The sequence below is a fragment of the Chanodichthys erythropterus genome, chromosome 13, assembly GCF_024489055.1.
Source record: "Chanodichthys erythropterus isolate Z2021 chromosome 13, ASM2448905v1, whole genome shotgun sequence".
Lineage (NCBI taxonomy): Eukaryota > Metazoa > Chordata > Actinopteri > Cypriniformes > Xenocyprididae > Chanodichthys > Chanodichthys erythropterus.
The window spans coordinates 2,040,865-2,066,148 of NC_090233.1; the positions used below are offsets into that span (position 1 = coordinate 2,040,865).

General features: G+C 36.6%; 1 protein-coding gene, 1 long non-coding RNA gene and 1 pseudogene across 2 annotated transcripts in view; 1 reads left to right on the forward strand and 2 right to left on the reverse strand.

The window, feature by feature from the left end:
- Window positions 1–443: 443 nt before the first annotated feature.
- LOC137033554 (uncharacterized) lies at window positions 444–3,837 on the reverse strand. The gene is made up of 3 exons (XR_010896850.1): window positions 3,606–3,837; window positions 3,361–3,494; window positions 444–1,173 (listed from the first exon to the last, which is right to left on the reverse strand). It is a non-coding gene; the product is annotated as an uncharacterized lncRNA (long non-coding RNA).
- Window positions 3,838–5,391: 1,554 nt separating this feature from the next.
- On the reverse strand, window positions 5,392–17,968 carry LOC137033552 (uncharacterized; annotated as a pseudogene).
- A 3,514-nt stretch (window positions 17,969–21,482) lies between these two features.
- sat2b (spermidine/spermine N1-acetyltransferase family member 2b) overlaps window positions 21,483–25,284 on the forward strand; it is a 48,260-nt gene continuing 44,458 nt past the window's right edge. Inside the window, exon 1 of the mRNA XM_067405483.1 lies at window positions 21,483–22,297. Coding sequence (XP_067261584.1) covers window positions 22,061–22,297 — 237 coding nt within the window. The 5' untranslated portion in view covers window positions 21,483–22,060. The remainder of the gene's footprint in view (window positions 22,298–25,284) is intronic.

A 25,284-nucleotide genomic window follows, 5' to 3' on the forward strand; every position in this document is an offset into this window, starting at 1 on the left:
AAAAAAGTGTCTGCGAAGTGCCCGTCTTCTCTCAGCTTGTCAAAGAGGTCTATCCAAAATTGGACACATTCACTTCGCAAAGTGAGCCACCACCCAGCTAACACACGACGTAACAGTTACGTAATGTATTCGTACTTTTTGGTAATGTCATGACTTACTAACTGACAACGTAACTACGACGTCGCATGCCAGTAATTTCATTACCTTCAGATTACCATCTCACAACGTCGTCAGTACGTTCTCCTAACGTTATAAGATTACCCAGAACGTTCCAGATACGTCCTCTATTCGTAATATATTGGTAATTCCATGACTTACTAGTAACGTAACTACAACGTTGTATGCCCGTAATAATATTACCATCAAATTACCATCCCTTGTCAAAAAATCCTAAAGGATTCCAATAAGAAATCTGTACAGGATTTCTATTAGAATTTCTATCATATTTTGGAACCATTCCTATAGGATTCTGTTAGGAACTGTCTTATAGGATATTTATGTCTTGTCCTAAAAGATTCTTATAGGATTCTGTGAGAATTGTCTTATAAGACAATAAATAAATATCCTGTAGGATAATTTCTACAGGATTTTAATGGGATCCAATTGGGTCCCTATTCAGGACTATATGTGAATTTGTATTTATTTATTTTTAATCTTAAAGAATCTTTACAGAATTCTAAAGTTGCACTTTTCCACTGTATCCTTAACTAACCAATGGTAGTTTTTGATTGTGTTTTACAGTTTACTTAAACTCACCTTGATGTAGACACGTATCATTGTTCAATACATGTTGCATAACCTGCAGTCACATTATAAATGTCAGACGTGATTTGAAATAAAAGACAAATCAACAAATGCATGTTTTATTTTCATTAGTATTTTATTTAATTTACTCTTCTTTCATTACTTGAATTATATTGAATTTATTACCTTTTTTACTCTTTCTAGATTATATTCATGAGAGGCTTCATTACAGACAAAAAACAACAACAACAACAACAAAAAAACAATTAACTATAAAGCAGTAACTGTGAAATACAATGTTCCAGAAATCAGTCTGGTTTACACACACTGACAAAGTCACTGTGGTGCCTTTTTGCCAACTTGCATTTGTCTGCACAAGGAGACGGATAATTATATTTGCTTCAACATTGAATTTATTTTTGATGTAGCCTGTAAGAGAGAGAAATAAACAGAACGCAAGTTTACAAAACATTACAATTATTGAGAAATGGTATTTGCCATCTATGTACAAAAAAACTCCTCAAGGCTGAGCCTAAAACTAGTTCTTGTTTTCTATTACATAGATTTAATCTATATTCAGTATTTTTTTTAAAATAAGTTTTATACATTAGAATTCCTGTACATGCTGTAGTTAGTCATGCATTTAAACTGTACAGAGGAAAATAGTTTGCAATGCATCCCTGGTTGCTAGTGCCAGAAAAAATTAGAGATGCACCGATCGACCAGCCAAGGACTGGAATCGGCTCAGACTAGTAACCGACCGGTCAGTCTGACATCGTAGTACACAATGCCATGACATACTACGCTATACAAGTGGTAATGAGCTAGTTTTAGTCAATCGTCAGTGCACAATGCTAAATAAAGGCGTAAACGAGATCTAAAAGGTTTTGAGCTTGTCCACTTTCAATCACTTCCAGAGGTAGTTGAAAATGCATTCGGATTGTTTTCATAGTGTAGATGTTCAGTTCATGTGGTCGAAATGACCAAAGTAATAGCAAAGATGTTGACACCAGTGGCGGCTGGTGCAAACATTTTTTGGGAGGGGCGCAAAAAAAAAATTACAAATGCAGAAATGAATAGGCTAATTGTTAAATAATCATTTAACAAGTGACATCATAATGTATCATTACTGCTTATCTAAAACATGGAAAATTCAGTATTTAGAGCATGCCATAGGGCTGGGATCTAAAAAAAAAAAATCTGTATTTAATTTTTAAAAAATTATTTCACGTCCTGCCCAATATTGTCCTAGAGACAATGTTCATATTGAAGGCTATAAAAACAAGATATGCTATATTATGTGCAAAAAAAGGGTCAGGCTATATTCTAAAATTGTAACTTTACAATCTAAAAACAAAATGCTTTTTAAAGCAGAAGTTAAATACACTAAACTAAAAATGAAAATAAATAAAAACAAAAGAACAGACTAATCATTATTATTATTATTTTGATTACCCTACAACAGTCACTACACAGTTACTGCTATCATACAAATACACTTAGTTGTTGGTTCGAAATTCTACATATGGCATAATTATGTTCGCAAACAAAAATAAATTTTCAACAAATATTTTTAGCAAAATGTATTTTACTCAGATTGAACTCTGTCTCTTTGGCGCGCGTGCACGCGGCGGCGCACGTTCACAGAAGTTTGTGCTTGCTGAAGGCTCGTCCTCACCTGACTGCAAAATGGAAATATTTTCTCAACTTTCTAACATTTACAGATGGAGAATATGTCTTTGAAATGTAAATTATGCACTGAGGAAATTATTAAATGTCACTTCAGCTTTAAAAAAAAAAAAATTAATAGAGGTATGTTTGTTTCCACCAATCGCTGCACAAGTTCAGGTTATGTATGATGACGAAAGCACGTTAGTGCAAGCCCTCTCGAAACCCATAGAGATTGCATTGCAGTGCCTGCAGTTCGAAAAAAAAGTTCTTTGAATGGAGGTCTATGGGAGCAGTCGGGGCAAATCTCGGCCAGACTGAAATCGCCCCAAAAGAGGCGGTACTCCACAGAGCGTGACTCGACGCTGATTGGACTATATCCAGAGGCAGAACAAACAGCCTAGCAGTGACAGCTAGCGTAACTCTGTGGTTGAATGTGATTGAAAAATCTGTCCCTTTCTCACTTTGGTGGTGCGTCACCCTAATGAAGAAACCGCCCCTGGTTGACGCCAATAAAACTGAAAAGTCTTCACATTTGACACGACAAGTCCAACTGAGCCACGAGTTCATCCATCAAATCTTGATTAACAACTTTCAGTATTACATATCATCGCGGCTGAGAAAAGAACACAACCCTGTCCAGACAACAGGTTAATGCCGTGGGAGTGTGTGTATAATATATATATTATATATACCTTGAAACCGCGAGAATCTTTAAAAAAAGACAAAAAAATGATACAGATTTTTGCTCAAACTGTCCAGCATTAATTGAACTATGACAAAATCAGGACAGAAGTGGATGAAAATGAACAAAAGAGAGGGATTAAAACACCAGGTGCAAATGGCAATGTGTCTCCCAGCTCCCAGTGATCAGATCAACCAAAACAAATCATGTGTAAACAGGCTCATAATTACAATCTTACATACACATTAAACACTTTTACATACCAGAGGAGTTTTCCATTGTAATGAAACTGAAACGTGACTACTTTGAGGGCGTCATGATGATATATTCTTCACTGCTTGAGCCTCCTCAGCAGAAAATCCCCCTTATCAAACTCAGTACAGCTGAACACCTCTCCCTACACAACAGAGAAGAAAAATCATCACTGTAAATAACAATCAACCTGAGACAGCTTTATTAAACAAATTAATTTCACTTTAACGTACACCTATCAAACCATTTAACTAACCTTTAAAAGCATTGATGCATCTCTCTTCTGAAGTGATATCTGTATCCTCCAGTGGCTAGGGCTTTCAGACATTATTTGATGTCTGCTGTCATATAAAAAAAACATCAATAAGTTTAAATTTGCCATTATTCAGCATGTTTGTTTTCAGTATAAATGTTAAGACTGACAATTTGTGTATTAATAAGTTAACAAGAACACATCTTGAACTCTTTAGGTTTCTTAATCTCTTTAAACCAAGCTAAACTGTAGTAATATTTAACAGAACCCACACGAAAAAAATAATATAGTAATTTTTAGTAAATACTCTAGTGTTATTTAACCATATGGTAAAGTTACTACAGTAACTTGAATGAATTTGTTGTGGTAATTCTATAGATGATTTAGTAAATCTACTATAGTAATATAAGCAAATTACTTTACCCAATACTGTACTAAGTTTTTACAACTATAGGGTTCAATACACCACAGTTTACTGTAGTAAAAACTAAGGTATACTACAATATATTACAGTTTATCAGTTCATTATAGTTAATACTACAGTATGTTGTAATTTATTAAATGATATATTATGCTACAGTATCCTACAAATAATATAGTTTACTACAGTATTTCTTCATAAGGGCAGCATGTCAGGACACTGTAGCCTACTGGGTGGGAATGGGAAACCCCTCCCTTTCACAGATTGTAGTCATGACAATGCAATATTATGACGGCTACTTGCTAGACAATTTTATGTTACAGTTACAATTATACATTGCTGACAGAAAACAAGTTTAAAACTAACTACTGACAAGCATCGCTGATCCTGACAATCTGTTAACAGAATGACAATAACTGTCAGAAAGCAGCTAGCGCGATGCTAATGGTGCTAACGGACCGTTAGAATCGCGCGCTAGCTGCTTTCTGACTGTAATCAGCGAGGAGACTACAAAACATGAACAAACTGAACATGCAGTTAAACTGACGAATAAATTAGTATAACTTACCTTTCGTATAATAGTTACTTCAAAAAGGTCCAAATCATACACTGTAAAAAATTGACTGTAAAATTTACAGTAACTTACTGGCAACTCCGGTTGCCAGTAAGACTGTAAAATTTACAAGAGCACTGTAAATTGTTAACTACAAATGTACTGTAAAATTTACAGTAACTTACTGGCAATTTTGGTTGCCAGTAATACTGTAAAATTTCCAAGAGTATTGTAAATCATTAACTACAATTGTACTGTAAAAAACACAGCACACTGCCTTATATACATGAATATTCTGTACATTTTTTACAGCTGTAACTAAAATTAAAGTCGAAATAATGTTTATGAATGCAAGTGAAATTACAAGAGCAACAATGAACTTACATGTACTGCTATACATTTTACAGTAAATTAGAGCATTTGATGTGGAATTCAATTCACTATTTGTTTGCTGTAAGTTAAAGCATTTTTGTCAAATAAAACTCACAATAACAGGTTCATTAACATAACAAATTTATTGTAATGGCTATTTAACATAACCAGATTCCAAAATGTATTTGGTGAAACAAAAAAAAAATGTAAAAAAAGATTGCACATTAAATGCAAGGCTTTAGCCTTGGTTCATTAATATAACAAATTTATTGTGCAATAATGGCTATTTAACAACCTGATTCCAAAATGTATTTGGAAAAACAATGGAGGAGAAAAAAAAAAAGAAAAAAAAAGAGGAAATTGCACATTAAATGTAAGGCTTTAGCCTTGGAAAAAACCTCGGAGAACAGCAGCACTTAAATATTAACTATGCAGTGCACATATTCCTAAAGTGATTGTTCTAAAGTCATAAACTAAAGAAATGGTCTGAACTGTGCCTACCTTAAAGGCAAGAATATGAACTTCAAATCGGGTCAGTCTCTGGTATCAATTCTATTGGAAATCTTTAAATGACAAGCCATTCAAAGTCCATTAGTTTACGCAACAGTGTGCATACATGTGGGTTCATTCCATGCATTTTCTTGTCTCGCTTTCCAGCAGCAACTTTTGATCCAGTTTCCGGGTTGATGCCCACAAGTCCTCTGTGTAAAAAAAAAAAAAAAAACACCCACACACACACACACACCATCTAATTATCAAAAACAATATACACTTAAAAATAAAATTCAAAATTAGTCAGACAATTCAAATTACATTTAATTTCAATGAAGAGTAGGGGTCATATTTAATTTTATCAGAAATTAATGTAAAAATATTTAGCCTTCCATGTTTACAATAAACAAAATGTACAGATTATATTATTATACAGATTTAAAATTTCTAAAAAGTTGGCTATAGAACATGTAAATCATTACACACTGCAATCCACTGCATCTAGTGCACTGTGTACAGGAAGACTGCAGTGACTATACAGCTGTTAAATGATCTCCTTAAGAGATTTAAGACAAGGTAGTTGTACTGTATTGGAAGTGCAACCACATTTTGTAAAATGCAATAAAATCAAGAATCTGTGATGTCAATACTCTTTCAACTTTAACTGAAAAAAAAAAAAAAAAAAAAGTACAAAGGAAATATTTCCAATATTTTCACTGACCAACTTATTTGTATTTAATAAATACACAAGTTTAGATATTTAGATAGATTCATTGTTATTTTAGTCATTATAATAATTTCTTTTATTTTTTTTTATATGGTTTTAGCATTGTTTGTAGTATTTGAATTATTTGCACGTTTATAATAGATTATTTGCTACAGCTGTGCTATACTTAACTGCTATACTCTTGGCATTCTACTCTTGCTAATTGAATCCAGGTGGTTATTCATAAATAGTCTACAATGAAAAAAGAGTGAATGTTTGCTGGAAATGAAGTACTGAAGAAAAGCAACTTGAAGCATCTGCTTGTGCTCGTCTAGTTTTTAATCCAGATGCACTTTGCACTTTTTAGTAACATGCAGTGAATAAAATAATTCTCTATTCAGTATGTGGTTAGCAATTTGTTGTTCATTTGAAAACTTTTCCATAAAATATCTAATTCTGATAAACTATCCTAAATTGAAAACCTAAAAAATAAAAAATAAAAAAAGTGAAAGTAACAATAAATATTGAGTAAGATTTTATGCTCTGAAATACCTCTGAATAAATTCCAGCGTGCATGCAGCGTCATCCTGATAAGCAAGATTTAAGTTGTAATAGGTCGCAAACAATGCTGCCAGACCCTCAACGAACGCCTCTGAAAATGGGCCCAGGACAACTTCCCTCTCGACGGACAACATCCACTTGCTTGGGGTCATGGATTCACCTATAAAAAATAAAATAAGAATATGGCAGGGCATAGATTAATAAGTGTTGTATAGCTCATGTTAAAGGGATAGTTCACCCAAAAATGAAAATTTGATGTTTATCTGCTTACCCCCAGCGCATCCAAGATGTAGGTGACATTTTTTTCTTCAGTCGAACACAAATAAGGATCTTTAACTGCAACTACTGCCGTCTGTCATTCAAATAATAGGTGCAGATGGGGACTTCGGCTATAAGAGTAAATAAAGCTTGCTTAGACAAATCCAAATTAAACCCTGCAGCTCGTGATGACACATTAATGTCCTAAGACACGAAACGATTGGTTTGTGTGAGAAACCGAACAGTATTTATATAATTTTTTACCTCTCATACAAGACTATGTCCAACTCCGTTCAGCACTATTAGTGATGTCTGTTCGCGCTCTGACAGCGGCAGTGATGCGCATATACTTCAATGAGTGTCAGACATCACTGCCGTTGTCAGAGCGCACTCAGACATCATTAAAAGAGTGCTGAATGCAGTTGGACATAGTGGTGTTTTAGAGGTAAAAAATTATATAAATACTGTTCGGTTTCTCACACAAACCGATCGTTTCGTGTCTTAGGACATTAATGTGTCGTCACGAGCCGCAGGGTTTCATTTGGATTTGTCTATGGAAGTTTTATTTACACTTATAGCCGAAGTCCCCATCTGCACCTATTATTTGAATGACAGACGGCAGCGGTTGGAGTTAAAAATCCTTATTTGTGTTCGACTGAAGAAAAAAATGTCACCTACATCTTGGATGCGCTGGGGGTAAGCAGATAAACATCAAATTTTCATTTTTGGGTGAACCATCCCTTTAAAGGGATAGTCTGAAAAGAATTAAATGAAGTGAAAATTACCATGGTTTACTCATGCTATCCTAGGAGTAAATTACTTTCTTCTTTCAGACAAATACAATCGGAGTTACAAAAAAAAAAAAAAAAAATGTCCTGGCTCTTCTCAGCTTTATTATGGTAGTGAATGACAGGCAAGATTTTGAAGCCCAAAAAGTGCATCCATCGATCATAAAAGTACTCCACATGGCTCAGGCCTTCTGAAGTGAAACGATGCATTCGTTTTAAGAAAAATATCCATATTTAAAACCATATAAACTAAAATATCCACTTTTCAGCATATTTCAGCCTTTCAGTGAATTAATCGCATGAGATTGTCATGCGTGTCTCATCAGTAAAGCCGGTTCTGTGATTAGCGGTAAATGTCCATCACCTGCTTTCAAATGGAGCGGCACTTAATATACTGAGCCGTAGTTCGCTGACAAGCTACACAATATTGCGTTCATAATCACAGATGAATCGCATGCGGTTATGAACGCGATATTGCGTAGCTTGTCCGTGAACTACAGGTTATGGACATTTACCGCTAATCACAGAACCGGCTTTTCTGAAGAGACACGCATGACAATCTCATGCGATTCATCGTGCAGCCCTAGAGTAAATCATGATGTAATTTTTAATTTTTAGATAGACACTATACACTATTGGATTTATAATGAAGACTAATGTTACTAATAAGGATTTTTGTTGAGAGAGAATGGTTCAGAGACAACAACAAAAACAGGGCACAGAGAGAGCCCTGAATATAGGAATGAGAATATAATTGTGAAATAGAATACAGGAACAGAGGTGGCAAAAATGTATTTTTAAAATGGCCATTAAAGTGAGAAAAAAAAAACAAACAAAAAAAAAACAGTACAGGACAAAGAGGTACAAGAGCTAGAAAGCAAATAATTGATGGAGAGAGACACAACGTAAAGCAACAAACCTTGGATGATCAGTGCGGGTGAATCCGGTAATCCCTCTCTTTCCATGTCGGCTGCAGTTGCTGCTGCCTAAGAAAAACAAAAATCAATTTTGCATTAAATATTTGCAATTAAATATTTAAGACATTAAAAATCTAAATGTTATACTTACATCAGCTTCAATTAGAAGTGATTCTGTTCTCTCTTTGAAATGGGCCATTAAGAGTTTCAAGATGCACAGGACCAGAGAATTTCCCTCTTGATACTTTGACAGAACAGCACACACCTCTTTGTTTGTTGGCTTTTCTTGAAAAATCTTAGAATCCTCTTTCCTTTTCCTTCAATGCTCTCCATGATTTTTTGTAGCAGTGAGATGTCAGTAAGCAATTGGAAATGTAAAAAGATCCCCTTCAGACAAAACAGGTAAGGCCATGAATTCTTTAGTTCAGACAGTGGTGGAGTGGCGTTTATATCACGGCGCTGACGGTAATATGTGACCTCCATCAACTTGTGAAGTTCTCCTCTATCGGCTCCAGACATTCCTTCAGTAGAATGAAGCAGCACCATTTGCTTGCGCTTCTCTTCTAAAGTGTCATCATTTTCTCCTGCAGGAAACTCCTCAGGCTGCCAACTGACACAACCATATTGATCAGCCAGCCTTCTTGAGCTCTGGCTTATGGTTCTACACGATGATCGTAGTCGTTCTTTTCTCCGACGAGCTAAAGTGTTGTTTCGGTTTACATGTTCAACACGGGTTTTAACTTGCATGAGCAAAGAGGCATACCCACTACCTATTTTTGTTCCATCAGACAGAACATCAGCAAAGCTGTCCGGGTACTGCTTAACAATATTCTGCACTACAATCTGACACTGTGCCTTTGATGGGTTTACTTCATGTTTTTGCATGTTATCCACTAACATTCTTACTAGCTTCCTTCGATCAGCTGGTGATGGTCTTTTTTTATTTGCAATGGCCAGTTTAATTTCGGAAGGCATGACTTCCCAAGACACCTTAAATGTTTCAGCCCAGGCGCAAGATGCAGAAAAGCAAGCAGTAGAACGAGATGGTGTAGAACTTGAACTCTCTGATCCTGGGCTTGATATATCTGAAAGAACTTGACGCGATGATCGTTTGGGAGTCGAGCAGCTGGATTGTTCTAACACAAATAACCAAATAAAAAAAAAATTAAAAAAATGAAATTTGAACATGAAACATTTTACAATATTTGACAAATTGACATTAATCATTTTAAATCAAATCAAATAAAACATACCTTCATTTTTCCATGCATTCAGTAGTTTGCGGCATTGTATAGGCCTGAGGAATTCCATGAGGTCTTCTTCTTTGACATACCGGAGGTCATCTTTTGTCTCAACACCAATAGCAGAAAGACCATGGATAAATTTTTGAAGCGTTTCATCAGAGAGACCAGGTAACGAAGAGGAGATGGCAAGTTTTATTTCCTCTAAATTAGACATACCTTAAAAGATGGAAAAGAGTGGTGTAACACAATCACAGACAAGCCACATGTGTTATACTCCTGAAGAGGGTAATAATCTAATAGATCCTCTTGAAGTACACAGACATGTCTTGGGTCCTCATCTGTTATGCAGTATACACCCAAATCCACCAACCGCACAGCACACCGTTTCTCAGACACAAAGTAAACCACAGAATTCTGGTGAACAAGAATTAGTTTAATTCTGCCAACCTCCAAACCCTCATCATTACTGGCCAAAAGAACAACCATGCCTTTCCTGTACTTTGTTCCTTTCAAAGTGATTTCAGTAGCTACTAATGTATTGCCTGGCTGAAAATCAAAATGATCAACTGATTCCCTGATCGCTTCGTTAAAATCACAAGAATAAAATTCAGAGCCTTTTTCAACTTGCACAGAAAGCTGAAAGAGGTTTCCAGCACTTAAATAGGCTTGGAGAAGCTGGTGCCTTTCTGCAAGTGTTGCACATACATTTTTGAAGTTGTGCAATTTTCTAGCACATTGTTTAAAATAGGTATGTTTGCTCTCAAACCGCATAGTCCATAAGCGAATGAGTGGTCCAAATTGTTTTATAAGCTCTGGGTAATGGCACGAGTAGTGATGTTTAGGCTTGAGAGGCTTAGAAGGCAAAGTCACATACCTAAAATGAATGTACTCATCAATGAGCACTTTCAGATATGCAACCTGATCTGCCAGTATTGCGGGTGCACAAATTAGGTCTACAATTTGTCTGAGGAGTAGAATGAGCTGCCACCCTTCTGATTCTGGATCCTTAATTCGGTGTCCAACAATAACTGGTAAAAGTCTTAGAAGACACCAGTTCTGAACAGCGTGACCACAAAGCTTCTCACTCCCCGAGTTAACCTCAGCTGGTTTATTGGCAGCATCATTTCCTGTGTACTTAAACTATTTAATATAGCAATTAAGCTCTGTGTAAGTAAAGAATTTCTCTTGATTTACCAAGTAATCAATGTACAACTTAAGATCAGATGCCACAACACCCTCAAAGAGGTCATGTCCAAGGCAGGGGGGCAAGCCAGGCTGACAAACATGAAAAGAATTCAGCTGATTAAAAGGAGAGTTAAATTTGACTCCTGCTATGAAGCGAACTGTGGAGTCTTACGAGAGAAACATTCAGGAACTTGCTACCTTAGGCGATAATGTAGTTGATGGAGTCAAATTTAACTCTCCTTTTAATCAGCTGAATTCTTTTCATGTTTGTCAGCCTGGCTTGCCCCCCTGCCTTGGACATGACCTCTTTGAGGGTGTTGTGGCATCTGATCTTAAGTTGTACATTGATTACTTGGTAAATCAAGAGAAATTCTTTACTTACACAGAGCTTAATTGCTATATTAAATAGTTTAAGTACACAGGAAATGATGCTGCCAATAAACCAGCTGAGGTTAACTCGGGGAGTGAGAAGCTTTGTGGTCACGCTGTTCAGAACTGGTGTCTTCTAAGACTTTTACCAGTTATTGTTGGACACCGAATTAAGGATCCAGAATCAGAAGGGTGGCCGGGCTGTCATTTTACTATAACATTTTTGATAACTGCTCGGTATAAAATTCTTTTACATTGTTGTTGGTAGTAGACATGTAAGCTTTTAAACGTTTTAGGCTTTTAACTTGATTGTGTAGGTTTTATGCAGTTAAATAGTGTTTAACTTGACTGCCAAGCCATTAACGTTAGTTTGCAATGCACATGCTTTATTGCTGTGCATTTATTAGCTTGTGAAGTTTATATTTTTTTAAAGTTGAAAATGTTTATCTGTCACTTTTGTAATAATGAGAGCAGTACAATCCTGAGTTTTGTGCAGCATGTGAAACTGCATAGAAATGTGCCTAAATCAGGTTTTAGATGTGCTGTACCTGATTGCCCACATATTTTCACTAAGTTTTCTTCATTGAAGTCCCACATATACAGAAATCACAGGGAACATCACCAGTCTACTCCTAAAGAGCATCAGGCACAGATGTGTGATAAAACTTTTAAATGCCATGTAGATTTTTGTGAAGTTCAATGTGGGACCCTAACACAGCTTTTGTCTCATTTAAAGAGCCATATTCAGTCAGGTCTGGAGATCCGGTGCCCATTTGGTTGCAACAGGACATTTAAGGTGAGATCTACATTTGCATCACATGTATCACGGACACATAAAATGTGCTCTGTAAACCATCTGATAGAGCCTGCTATGACCATGGAAACCTCAGTTTCAGATGTCGTGTCTGAGAGTGAGAGATCAGAAGTTGCAGAGCAAAATCTTTCTGAAGTGTCTTGTATGAGAGGTAAAAAATTATATAAATACTGTTCGGTTTCTCACACAAACCAATCGTTTCGTGTCTTAGGACATTAATGTGTCATCACGAGCTGCAGGGTTTAATTTGGATTTGTCTAAGCAAGCTTTATTTACTCTTATAGCCGAAGTCCCCATCTGCACCTATTATTTGAATGACAGACGGCAGTAGTTGCAGTTAAAAATCCTTATTTGTGTTCGACTGAAGAAAAAAATGTCACCTACATCTTGGATGCGCTGGGGGTAAGCAGATAAACATCAAATTTTCATTTTTGGGTGAACCATCCCTTTAAAGGGATAGTCTGAAAAGAATTAAATGAAGTGAAAATTACCATGGTTTACTCATGCTATCCTAGGAGTAAATTACTTTCTTCTTTCAGACAAATACAATCGGAGTTACAAAAAAAAAAAAAAAAAAATGTCCTGGCTCTTCTCAGCTTTATTATGGTAGTGAATGACAGGCAAGATTTTGAAGCCCAAAAAGTGCATCCATCGATCATAAAAGTACTCCACATGGCTCAGGCCTTCTGAAGTGAAACGATGCATTCGTTTTAAGAAAAATATCCATATTTAAAACCATATAAACTAAAATATCCACTTTTCAGCATATTTCAGCCTTTCAGTGAATTAATCGCATGAGATTGTCATGCGTGTCTCATCAGTAAAGCCGGTTCTGTGATTAGCGGTAAATGTCCATCACCTGCTTTCAAATGGAGCGGCACTTAATATACTGAGCCGTAGTTCGCTGACAAGCTACACAATATTGCGTTCATAATCACAGATGAATCGCATGCGGTTATGAACGCGATATTGCGTAGCTTGTCCGTGAACTACAGGTTATGGACATTTACCGCTAATCACAGAACCGGCTTTTCTGAAGAGACACGCATGACAATCTCATGCGATTCATCGTGCAGCCCTAGAGTAAATCATGATGTAATTTTTAATTTTTAGATAGACACTATACACTATTGGATTTATAATGAAGACTAATGTTACTAATAAGGATTTTTGTTGAGAGAGAATGGTTCAGAGACAACAACAAAAACAGGGCACAGAGAGAGCCCTGAATATAGGAATGAGAATATAATTGTGAAATAGAATACAGGAACAGAGGTGGCAAAAATGTATTTTTAAAATGGCCATTAAAGTGAGAAAAAAAAAACAAACAAAAAAAAAACAGTACAGGACAAAGAGGTACAAGAGCTAGAAAGCAAATAATTGATGGAGAGAGACACAACGTAAAGCAACAAACCTTGGATGATCAGTGCGGGTGAATCCGGTAATCCCTCTCTTTCCATGTCGGCTGCAGTTGCTGCTGCCTAAGAAAAACAAAAATCAATTTTGCATTAAATATTTGCAATTAAATATTTAAGACATTAAAAATCTAAATGTTATACTTACATCAGCTTCAATTAGAAGTGATTCTGTTCTCTCTTTGAAATGGGCCATTAAGAGTTTCAAGATGCACAGGACCAGAGAATTTCCCTCTTGATACTTTGACAGAACAGCACACACCTCTTTGTTTGTTGGCTTTTCTTGAAAAAATCTTAGAATCCTCTTTCCTTTTCCTTCAATGCTCTCCATGATTTTTTGTAGCAGTGAGATGTCAGTAAGCAATTGGAAATGTAAAAAGATCCCCTTCAGACAAAACAGGTAAGGCCATGAATTCTTTAGTTCAGACAGTGGTGGAGTGGCGTTTATATCACGGCGCTGACGGTAATATGTGACCTCCATCAACTTGTGAAGTTCTCCTCTATCGGCTCCAGACATTCCTTCAGTAGAATGAAGCAGCACCATTTGCTTGCGCTTCTCTTCTAAAGTGTCATCATTTTCTCCTGCAGGAAACTCCTCAGGCTGCCAACTGACACAACCATATTGATCAGCCAGCCTTCTTGAGCTCTGGCTTATGGTTCTACACGATGATCGTAGTCGTTCTTTTCTCCGACGAGCTAAAGTGTTGTTTCGGTTTACATGTTCAACACGGGTTTTAACTTGCATGAGCAAAGAGGCATACCCACTACCTATTTTTGTTCCATCAGACAGAACATCAGCAAAGCTGTCCGGGTACTGCTTAACAATATTCTGCACTACAATCTGACACTGTGCCTTTGATGGGTTTACTTCATGTTTTTGCATGTTATCCACTAACATTCTTACTAGCTTCCTTCGATCAGCTGGTGATGGTCTTTTTTTATTTGCAATGGCCAGTTTAATTTCGGAAGGCATGACTTCCCAAGACACCTTAAATGTTTCAGCCCAGGCGCAAGATGCAGAAAAGCAAGCAGTAGAACGAGATGGTGTAGAACTTGAACTCTCTGATCCTGGGCTTGATATATCTGAAAGAACTTGACGCGATGATCGTTTGGGAGTCGAGCAGCTGGATTGTTCTAACACAAATAACCAAATAAAAAAAAAAAAAAATGAAATTTGAACATGAAACATTTTACAATATTTGACAAATTGACATTAATCATTTTAAATCAAATCAAATAAAACATACCTTCATTTTTCCATGCATTCAGTAGTTTGCGGCATTGTATAGGCCTGAGGAATTCCATGAGGTCTTCTTCTTTGACATACCGGAGGTCATCTTTTGTCTCAACACCAATAGCAGAAAGACCATGGATAAATTTTTGAAGCGTTTCATCAGAGAGACCAGGTAACGAAGAGGAGATGGCAAGTTTTATTTCCTCTAAATTAGACATACCTTAAAAAGATGGAAAAGAGTGGTGTAACACAATCACAGACAAGCCACATGTGTTATACTCCTGAAGAGGGTAATAATCTAATAGATCCTCTTGAAGTACACAGACATGTCTTGGGTCCTCATCTGTTATGCAGTATACACCCAAATCCACCAACCGCACAGCACACCGTTTCTCAGACACAAAGTAAACCACAGAATTCTGGTGAACAAGAATTAGTTTAATTCTGCCAACCTCCAAACCCTCATCATTACTGGCCAAAAGAACAACCATGCCTTTCCTGTACTTTGTTCCTTTCAAAGTGATTTCAGTAGCTACTAATGTATTGCCTGGCTGAAAATCAAAATGATCAACTGATTCCCTGATCGCTTCGTTAAAATCACAAGAATAAAATTCAGAGCCTTTTTCAACTTGCACAGAAAGCTGAAAGAGGTTTCCAGCACTTAAATAGGCTTGGAGAAGCTGGTGCCTTTCTGCAAGTGTTGCACATACATTTTTGAAGTTGTGCAATTTTCTAGCACATTGTTTAAAATAGGTATGTTTGCTCTCAAACCGCATAGTCCATAAGCGAATGAGTGGTCCAAATTGTTTTATAAGCTCTGGGTAATGGCACGAGTAGTGATGTTTAGGCTTGAGAGGCTTAGAAGGCAAAGTCACATACCTAAAATGAATGTACTCATCAATGAGCACTTTCAGATATGCAACCTGATCTGCCAGTATTGCGGGTGCACAAATTAGGTCTACAATTTGTCTGAGGAGTAGAATGAGCTGCCACCCTTCTGATTCTGGATCCTTAATTCGGTGTCCAACAATAACTGGTAAAAGTCTTAGAAGACACCAGTTCTGAACAGCGTGACCACAAAGCTTCTCACTCCCCGAGTTAACCTCAGCTGGTTTATTGGCAGCATCATTTCCTGTGTACTTAAACTATTTAATATAGCAATTAAGCTCTGTGTAAGTAAAGAATTTCTCTTGATTTACCAAGTAATCAATGTACAACTTAAGATCAGATGCCACAACACCCTCAAAGAGGTCATGTCCAAGGCAGGGGGGCAAGCCAGGCTGACAAACATGAAAAGAATTCAGCTGATTAAAAGGAGAGTTAAATTTGACTCCATCAACTACATTATCGCCTAAGGTAGCAAGTTCCTGAATGTTTCTCTCGTAAGACTCCACAGTTCGCTTCATAGCAGGTTCTAAAGGTGTGGCATGGAATGAGTCTCTCTCAATGGTGCAATACCTGCAGAAATGTAGGCTTCGGCTAAAGTTCTCAACAAAACCACCAATCATGTGGGATCCCAGGTTGTCACCTACGATGGAACACAAAGAAGCTTTCAAAGTTTTGCCATCATTCACCACAACACCATTCTCCTCAAGATCTTTAAGATCTTCAATTAGTGATCTAAAAACATGAGCTGGTCCAAAGTACTTAAAATCTTGCTCATTACACAAAAGAACAAGTTGCATGTGGTCTATGTTTGACCTGTTGTGAGGTAAAATATCAGACAAGGTAAGATAAACTGCCAGTAATTTGTGTTTTTTTCTAGCTGAGCCTAAAGGATTTACCACCTCAAATGAATCCTGGTAAATGATCAAACCCAGAGATGATGGATCAGTTTGAAAGAGAGAATTTTCAGAAAAATTCTTACCATCCTTTACATCCCGAAACAGATCATTTTCAGCTGTTTGCGAGTGCATCTGTTCATATTGATCCCTCACAGACTGTCACTGAAACAGAGCACTGATGGTCTGTTTAACTGGGACATATTGAGCAAAGCACTCTTTCCCATTTCTTTCACTGACTCCTAAAAAAATAGGGACTGGCTCAACATAGTGGAAATCTTGCTTGAAAGTAGTCCTTCTCCTCTGTGCTGTACTTAGAACTCCACTATTACAAGCTGTCAGCAAATCCTCCCTAGACAACTGATCAATCACATCATTAATCCTTTCCTCTGGTAATTCAAGCAAAGCAAGCTTTTCTCTCAGTTTGCTAAGAAAAAATGACTGCCCAATGTCATGGATGTTTTGAAATTCTTCAACAATGCCTTGAATGGTAGACTCAGGCAATAGCAATTTAGCTTGCAGTTTCAGATAGAAGAGGGTTAAATTTCTTAGAAAAAGAGATTCATCCACAACTTCAGAAAGATTTTGCTCTGCAACTTCTGATCTCTCACTCTCAGACACGACATCTGAAACTGAGGTTTCCATGGTCATAGCAGGCTCTATCAGATGGTTTACAGAGCACATTTTATGTGTCCGTGATACATGTGATGCAAATGTAGATCTCACCTTAAATGTCCTGTTGCAACCAAATGGGCACCGGATCTCCAGACCTGACTGAATATGGCTCTTTAAATGAGACAAAAGCTGTGTTAGGGTCCCACATTGAACTTCACAAAAATCTACATGGCATTTAAAAGTTTTATCACACATCTGTGCCTGATGCTCTTTAGGAGTAGACTGGTGATGTTCCCTGTGATTTCTGTATATGTGGGACTTCAATGAAGAAAACTTAGTGAAAATATGTGGGCAATCAGGTACAGCACATCTAAAACCTGATTTAGGCACATTTCTATGCAGTTTCACATGCTGCACAAAACTCAGGATTGTACTGCTCTCATTATTACAAAAGTGACAGATAAACATTTTCAACTTTAAAAAAATATAAACTTCACAAGCTAATAAATGCACAGCAATAAAGCATGTGCATTGCAAACTAACGTTAATGGCTTGGCAGTCAAGTTAAACACTATTTAACTGCATAAAACCTACACAATCAAGTTAAAAGCCTAAAACGTTTAAAAGCTTACATGTCTACTACCAACAACAATGTAAAAGAATTTTATACCGAGCAGTTATCAAAAATGTTATAGTAAAATGACAGCCCGGCCACATTTTAATGGTGAAGAAAATATAGACAGCTAACGTTAATCGTTAATCTGTGACGACTGACTCATCAAGCAAATTCATCATAAAATTGGACAAATAATCAATTTTGCAAAGTGGATGTAAAAGGATTCCATATTGTAGATGTAACACACCTCGACTCGCTCTCATTAGAGATCCTCCTCCTCCTCCTCCGGTAACCGTAGAACAAGAGTTGAGCGCGAAAATTGAGTGCTGGCGATGAAGACGCAAGCGCGTGGAAAGTCCCAACTTCTTCGGTTGGCAACCTAGCTTATTGGTGCATTATCGCCACCAACTGGAATGGAATATGGATCAAGTTGTTTGCTTTTATAAAGAGCTCTTTTCCATAACGCTATAAATCCATTTTAATAGTTTTCATGAAAATATTTTTTTTTTTTACCTAGACCTATACATATAAAAATATACAAATATAAATAAACATAAAAACCAAGCACTGGAAAGTCCCAACTCCCAAGATGTCCACTGAAGATGACGAAAACTTTTGCAACTGTTTTTTCTTCTTCTTAAAAAAGCATTTACTGCAGAAGTCATAGGAACATGCAATAACAGTGATCTACCTTAAAAAAAAAACACACAGTATCTTATTGGACCTCTAAAATTCACAGCAATTATGCATGCTCCCACATGGCAAAATACAGTAATGCTGTAAAATTAAAAAAACAGTAGTCTATTGTAATTATTTACTGTAAAAACTACAGCAATTTTTAACAGTGTAGATGTCTTCTCAGCTAGTGTTTCCATTTGGTCCAACGGGAAATGATTGTGACGTATCACTAACGTTACTTAAACTGACTGATAACAACTTTCAAATGACCTTCATCACTGCACAATCACTCTGCGTTATATATTTAATTTATGATTGATAAATTATATAAAAATATATTTTTGATAATTAGAAAACTGTATTAACATTTAAATTAATACACAAGTTTGACAAAACCAGAGATTATGAGGACTCCCGGCTGTCAGCCAATCAAATGCCTCGATTCCAAACAAGAGGGGAGGGGGTGCAGTACCACAGAACCACCTACGAGGGCGCTGTCTCAATACACAGCTTGTGTGCAGAAATATTAGTCAATTTGATTTTCTGATCATATTTCCAAGCACATTTTACCAATTCCAATCCACATCAATCTTAATAACTAGCCTACTATTAATATTGTTTTTAATCATTTATAAGTGACCCAATGAGAATTTTGCTGTCCCATGGTCATGACCGTTTTTGCTCATTTTGCCTGTAAAAGAAAACCTGCCTAATAATTCTGCACACCTGAATTTAAGGCATTTTTCATTTCCAGCCTTCATGAACAATTATATATCACTTATAAATGATTAAACACAATATGAATAGTGGTTGTTAAGATTGATTTGGATTGGAATTGGCAAAATGTGCTTGGAAAAAAAATATGATCAGAAAATCAAATTGCCAAATAATTCTGCACACAGTGTATACACAAAATCAGGTAATTGTGAACTATGGGGACATGAGCAGAAATTTTGATTTTGCACTTCTACTTTGTCTGAATTATGAGGACACCGGCCCTGTCCTCATAATACAAAATGTCCCTCTAGTGTGGTGTGTATTCATATGAATTGTCCTCATAAATCACAAACACACAATGTTACTCTAGAAAAGTAAAGTTACTCTAAAATAATTAATTAGCCTAATTAATAAATAGCATTAAAATAAATGTCACAGGACAAAGTAGAATTCCATTAAATAAAATCACAATGTCCAATAAGATTCTAAGATTCTAAAGGACAAAGTGAAATTCCATTAAAATAAATCTGAATGTTCAATGGGATTATGAGAATCCAATAAGATCCTACAAGACGAAGTGAAATTCCATTAAAATTTTTCAGAATGACCAATAGGATTTCAAGAATCCAATAAGATCCTACAGGACAAAGTAAAATTCCATTAAAATATATCAGAATGTCCAATAGGATTTCAAGAATCCAATAAGATCCTAAAAGATAAAATGAAATTCCAATAGGATTTTTTGACAAGGGATATCACATCGTCGTCAGTACGTTCTCCAAACGTTACAAGATTACCAAGGACGTTCCAGATACGTCCTCTATTCGTAATATAATGGTCATTCCATGACTTACTGGCAACGTAGCAGCAACGTCATGTGCTCGTAATTTCATTACCATCATTTACACATTCTTTATGTTATTATTACCAGAATTTGCAATATAAAACGTGTAATTAAATGTCAGACACAAGACTGAAATGTCCCCTTAAGAAAAAAAATGTTTCTTTTCACCAAATCAGAGTATGGATGACTGGTTTTTATATATAGTGACGTGACATACAGCGCGCGCCTCCACAAATGTAGTGCGCGCGTGCCCACAGTATGTTGATAAGAGTGTAAAGTTAATTTTTCTGAGAGGAGAATTTATTTTTCCGAGGTGACAACGAATAAATGGCTTTTATAAAAATGTATAAAGTTAACTTTGGAAAGACGCAAAACCTTTTTTTATTGTTATGTTTACGTTAGTGCAGGTGGCCGTTAGAGTTGCCATGGCAACCGGGAAAACATTCAAGCTGCTGGAGAGGACAGCGTCGACGTTTCTCCGTGTTTCTCGTCAGTTTTATAGCAATAAAGTTCAACAACTGCGTCAGATTGGTTAAGTAACATTACCCACAGTCTACTTTAAGTACTTTTGTTAATATTTTTACCTTTGTGATTTCCTTGATCGTCTGAAATATATGTTATGCAAAATGTTACGTTAGCATAGCATATGTTTTTAATGATACTGAGAGCAAAACGTCTTGAATGGTTTTATTTTATGTTTCGCTGTAGGCTATATGTTTTTATTTATAGAGTGTATTTCATTATTTTTATTTGGAGTTTTGTTCATGTTCTGTGTGTTTTTCAAAATAAATGAATTGAATTCATTTCGAGTCTGCATTCATCGTTCACAGCTGTTGGAATAGCCTTTACATTAGTTTGGGCAAATGAGGACATAAATTAGGTTAAACTACTGCATGTCCGCCCATAGAAAAATAAATAAATATAAGAATTACCAACTGATGACCAACACACAACTATTGATACACAACGTTGCCACGACGTCGCAGTTACTAACTGGCAACGTCACAAAGTTACGTTGTGGCGACTATAGGCACCTTTCACTTTTCCGGTTGTTACGTCGCCACGACGAAAGTTTGGTCACCAAATTACGTTGCAGTTACGTAACAGTCACGTATTTTGGTTAGCTGGGAACGTACTGACGACGTTGTGAGATGGTAATCTGAAGGTAATGAAATTACTGCTGGCATGCGACGTCGTAGTTACGTTGTCAGTTAGTAAGTCATGACATTACCAAAAAGTACGAATACATTACGTAACTGTTACGTCGTGTGTTAGCTGGGGTTCAACTAACGTTACAGGAGATCGATTGCTGTAATTAGAGTAAGCTATCATTCGTTTTGTCCAGCTAATTATTATTTTATACCCATAAAAATAATAAGTAACTGCCAGATAACGATCACCTGCTTTTTCCCGACATGGTTAACATTAGGTGTGTTATCTTAACTAATAACATTTATTAATTAGCTTATAACGCCCACATTTGATGTTACAGAAAAAAAGTTCAGTGATCCGTCAGATCCTGTAGTACAGTCGGTTAGTACAGTTTACTGCTGAACAACTCATTTTGTTGGTGTTAATGACAAAGAAATCGAAAATTAACAGTTAGTTAATACATCTTCGATCTCCCCTCGAAGCTCCGACAGTCCTCAGACAACCTGTCAATCAACTTCGAATCATGACGACACGCCCCGTTTTTATAGAATCAAATTGATAGCTAAAATCTAAATCATCACAAAAACGAACAATTGAATATATATCAGTGTGATAACAACTACCTTAAATGACCAAAACCATCTTTCAGAAAGTTTTATTTGAAGCAGAATTTATTTTTAAGTTTTCACTGGAGTCTCATTCGACTGCATTGAGAGGGCGGTGTTTATGACCTGTACTGCATCCAGCCTCCAGGGGGCGATCAAAGAGCCCGTGGCTTCACTTTTCAGAACGTATGAGACACACCCGACTGTAGCCTACAGTCGGCTTTTTGGTGGAATACAGGCAATACTGGTGACTGATCAAAGGTACTGCAGGAATCAGAAGACGCTGTTTGCCAAAATGAGATTTACAATTTGTGCTGCCAAACCTGAAGACTGCAAAGATATAGAACGCATGATTATGGTGAGCAAACACCATGCAGAGTTTAGTGTTTAAAGACAGTGGGTTTCAAAAAGCTCCTTCGCTTCCTTGGTCGTGAATATTTTGAGCACTGGTAAGGACCCTGGCTTACTACCATTTGAGAAAGCGTAACGGCTAATTTAATCATGTGCGACACCTCTCAGCCTATCCTGTAATGGCCTCTGGTCTCCTTTCCTGCGTACTGGCAGTCTTTACCGCAGCTGCAACCATAGACACCATTGCTGCGTTCCAATTCGCCTACTTGTACTACGCCCTAAAAGTATGTACTCTTTCTGTGAACAAAAAGTACTTACTTTTGAGTGTGTAGCAAAAGAGTAGACAAGCTTTGGGACATACTAACACGTCATACAATCGCGTCTTTTCTCTCTGTCGCACCCTGTCACCGTAAACTGGCCTGTCAATCATCTTACATCCTCCACATTTCATTTAGTTAATTTCCTACCGTATCGGAGAGAAATGCAGCACGTTGATCTGCAGCCGCGAGTCTTTTGTGGAGAACTGTGCTCATATTTATGCATAATGATGCATTTAAAAGTTAATGGCCATTCGGATCTTTATAAAAGTCCACATTGGTATTTGCAGATGAAAAATAACACGGGTAACATTAAATATATATTTTCTATCAGGTTAAAATGATTATTAGTCACTCAAATCTCTCAGCGTCGATCGCGCGTATCCGCCATGTTTTGTAGTTTTTTAACACTTTTTACTCGTGTTTGTAGTTCTGAACTGAATCCTCGTCCAATGCGCAATGGGTTGTGGGCAATATTAGCCTTTATAGTGTGCACGGATCCACACTTCGAAAATCTACCGGAAATAGTAGACCATCCGGGGACTTTTGGCATACTCTTTTCAACATACTATGCTTTGGGACACACTTATTTTAATCTCACATACTATTTAGGATGGATAGTATGGACATTGGAACGCAGGGTCTATGTCTATGGCTGCAACATTAGCATTAGCCGTTACGCTTTTTTGGCTGAGGTTGCAGGCTTGTCATCTAGTGGCTTTGCAACACATTTGGACATTCTTAGACATTTATTGTCTATGGGGACACTGGTGACTTTATTTACGGTGACATGACATCTTCATTGTTACATTTACGGTGATGTGACATCTTCATTCCATTACTGGTATACTTCTCTTTAAAAGTAAAACTGGATGCTAAAGATACTAAATCAAGGCCACTATGAATGCAATAATTATAGATTAATATGAATAAAATACACAACCTTAAAAAATGTGTTAGGCACTGTAGACACTCTGGGTTACTTTGCGAAGATTCCACTTATAAATAAAATTATGCTATTTATATATTGAAATTATTGAAATTGAAATTGAAATTATTTTTTTTTTAGATTGGTAGGATTTACCTTGCTAGATATTTTATGTTCCCAGAACATTCTCAGAACGTCCCCACTGGTGTTAAGGACGTTGCCTAGTAACGTTCCCAGTACGTTTAGAGACAGTCACGATGTGGGGTTCTTTTTAAAGGTGCCCTAAAACTTTTTTTCACAAGATGTAATATAAGTCTGAGGTGTCCTCTGAATGTGTCTGTGAAGTTTCAGCTCAAAATACCCTATCGTTTTTTTTTTCATTAATTTTAAGCTTTCCTGTAGCTCAGTGGTTAGAGCATGGCACTAGCAATGCCAAGGTCATGAGTTCAATCCCAGGGATTGCACATACAAATGTATAGTATAATGCAATGTAAGTCGCTTTGGATAAAAGCGTCTGTCAAATGCATAAATGTAAATGTAAATTTTTTTAACTGCCTATTTTGGGGCATTATTAACGATGCACCGATTCAGGCTGCGGCCCCTTTAAATCTCGCTAATATAACCCTCAAATGGATCTTTACAAGATGTACGTCATGCTTCGGAACATGTAAGTATAGTATTTATTTGGATTTTTACATTTGATTCTGAATGAGTTTGATAGTGCTCCGTGGCTAAAGCTAACACTACACACTGTTGGAGAGATTTATAAAGAATGAAGTTGTGTTTATGAATTATACAGACTGCAAGTGTTTAAAAATGAAAATAGCGACGGCTCTCTTGTCTCCGTGAATACAGTAATAAACTATGGTAACTTTAACCTCATCTAACAGTACATTAGCAACATGTTAACGAAACATTTAGAAAGACAATTTACAAATATCACTAAAAACATCATGTTATCATGGATCATGTCAGTTATTATTGCTCCATCTGCCATTTTTCGCTATTGTCCTTGCTTGCTTACCTAGTCTGATGATTCTGCTGTGCACATCCAGACGTCCTGCCCTTGTCTAATGCCTTGAACATGGGCTGGCATATGCAAATATTTGGGGCGTACATATTAATGATTCCGACTGTTACGTAACAGTCAGTGTTTTGTTGAGATTCACCTGTTCTTCTGAGGTCTTTTCAACAAATGAGATTTACATAAGAAGGAGGAAGCAATGGAGTTTGAAACTCAGTGTATGTCTTTCCATGTACTGAACTCTTGTTATTCAACTATGCCAAGGTAAATTCAATTTTTTATTCTAGGGCACCTTTAAGGTTTGGGGGACGTTAATTGGTGGGCCTTCACAGAACATTCAAGACGTTCTCTGAACATTTAGGGAACCATACTTTATTTGGAAATGTTCTCAAAACGTCCCTGCTGCCCTTGTCAAAAAATTGAATTGAAAATTAAAACAGAAAATTTAACAGATCCCTCTAGATCTCAGCATCACTCTGACTTTGTTTCTTTCATACAAATCTTCTTAATGACGTGTTGATGTATTCAAAATTTATAAATGTCACCATTACGGAGGTAAGCGCTTGCTTTAGTTGGGCTCCTGATATTTTAACTTAAATTTTTCTCCAATTGTTGTAACTGTGTGTTTCTAAAGCATTTGCTTTAGAGATCTGATCAAATGGATTTGGTTGCTCATTGATGATTATATCATCATACAGTGATCTTATTCACTGATCTCTGAATAT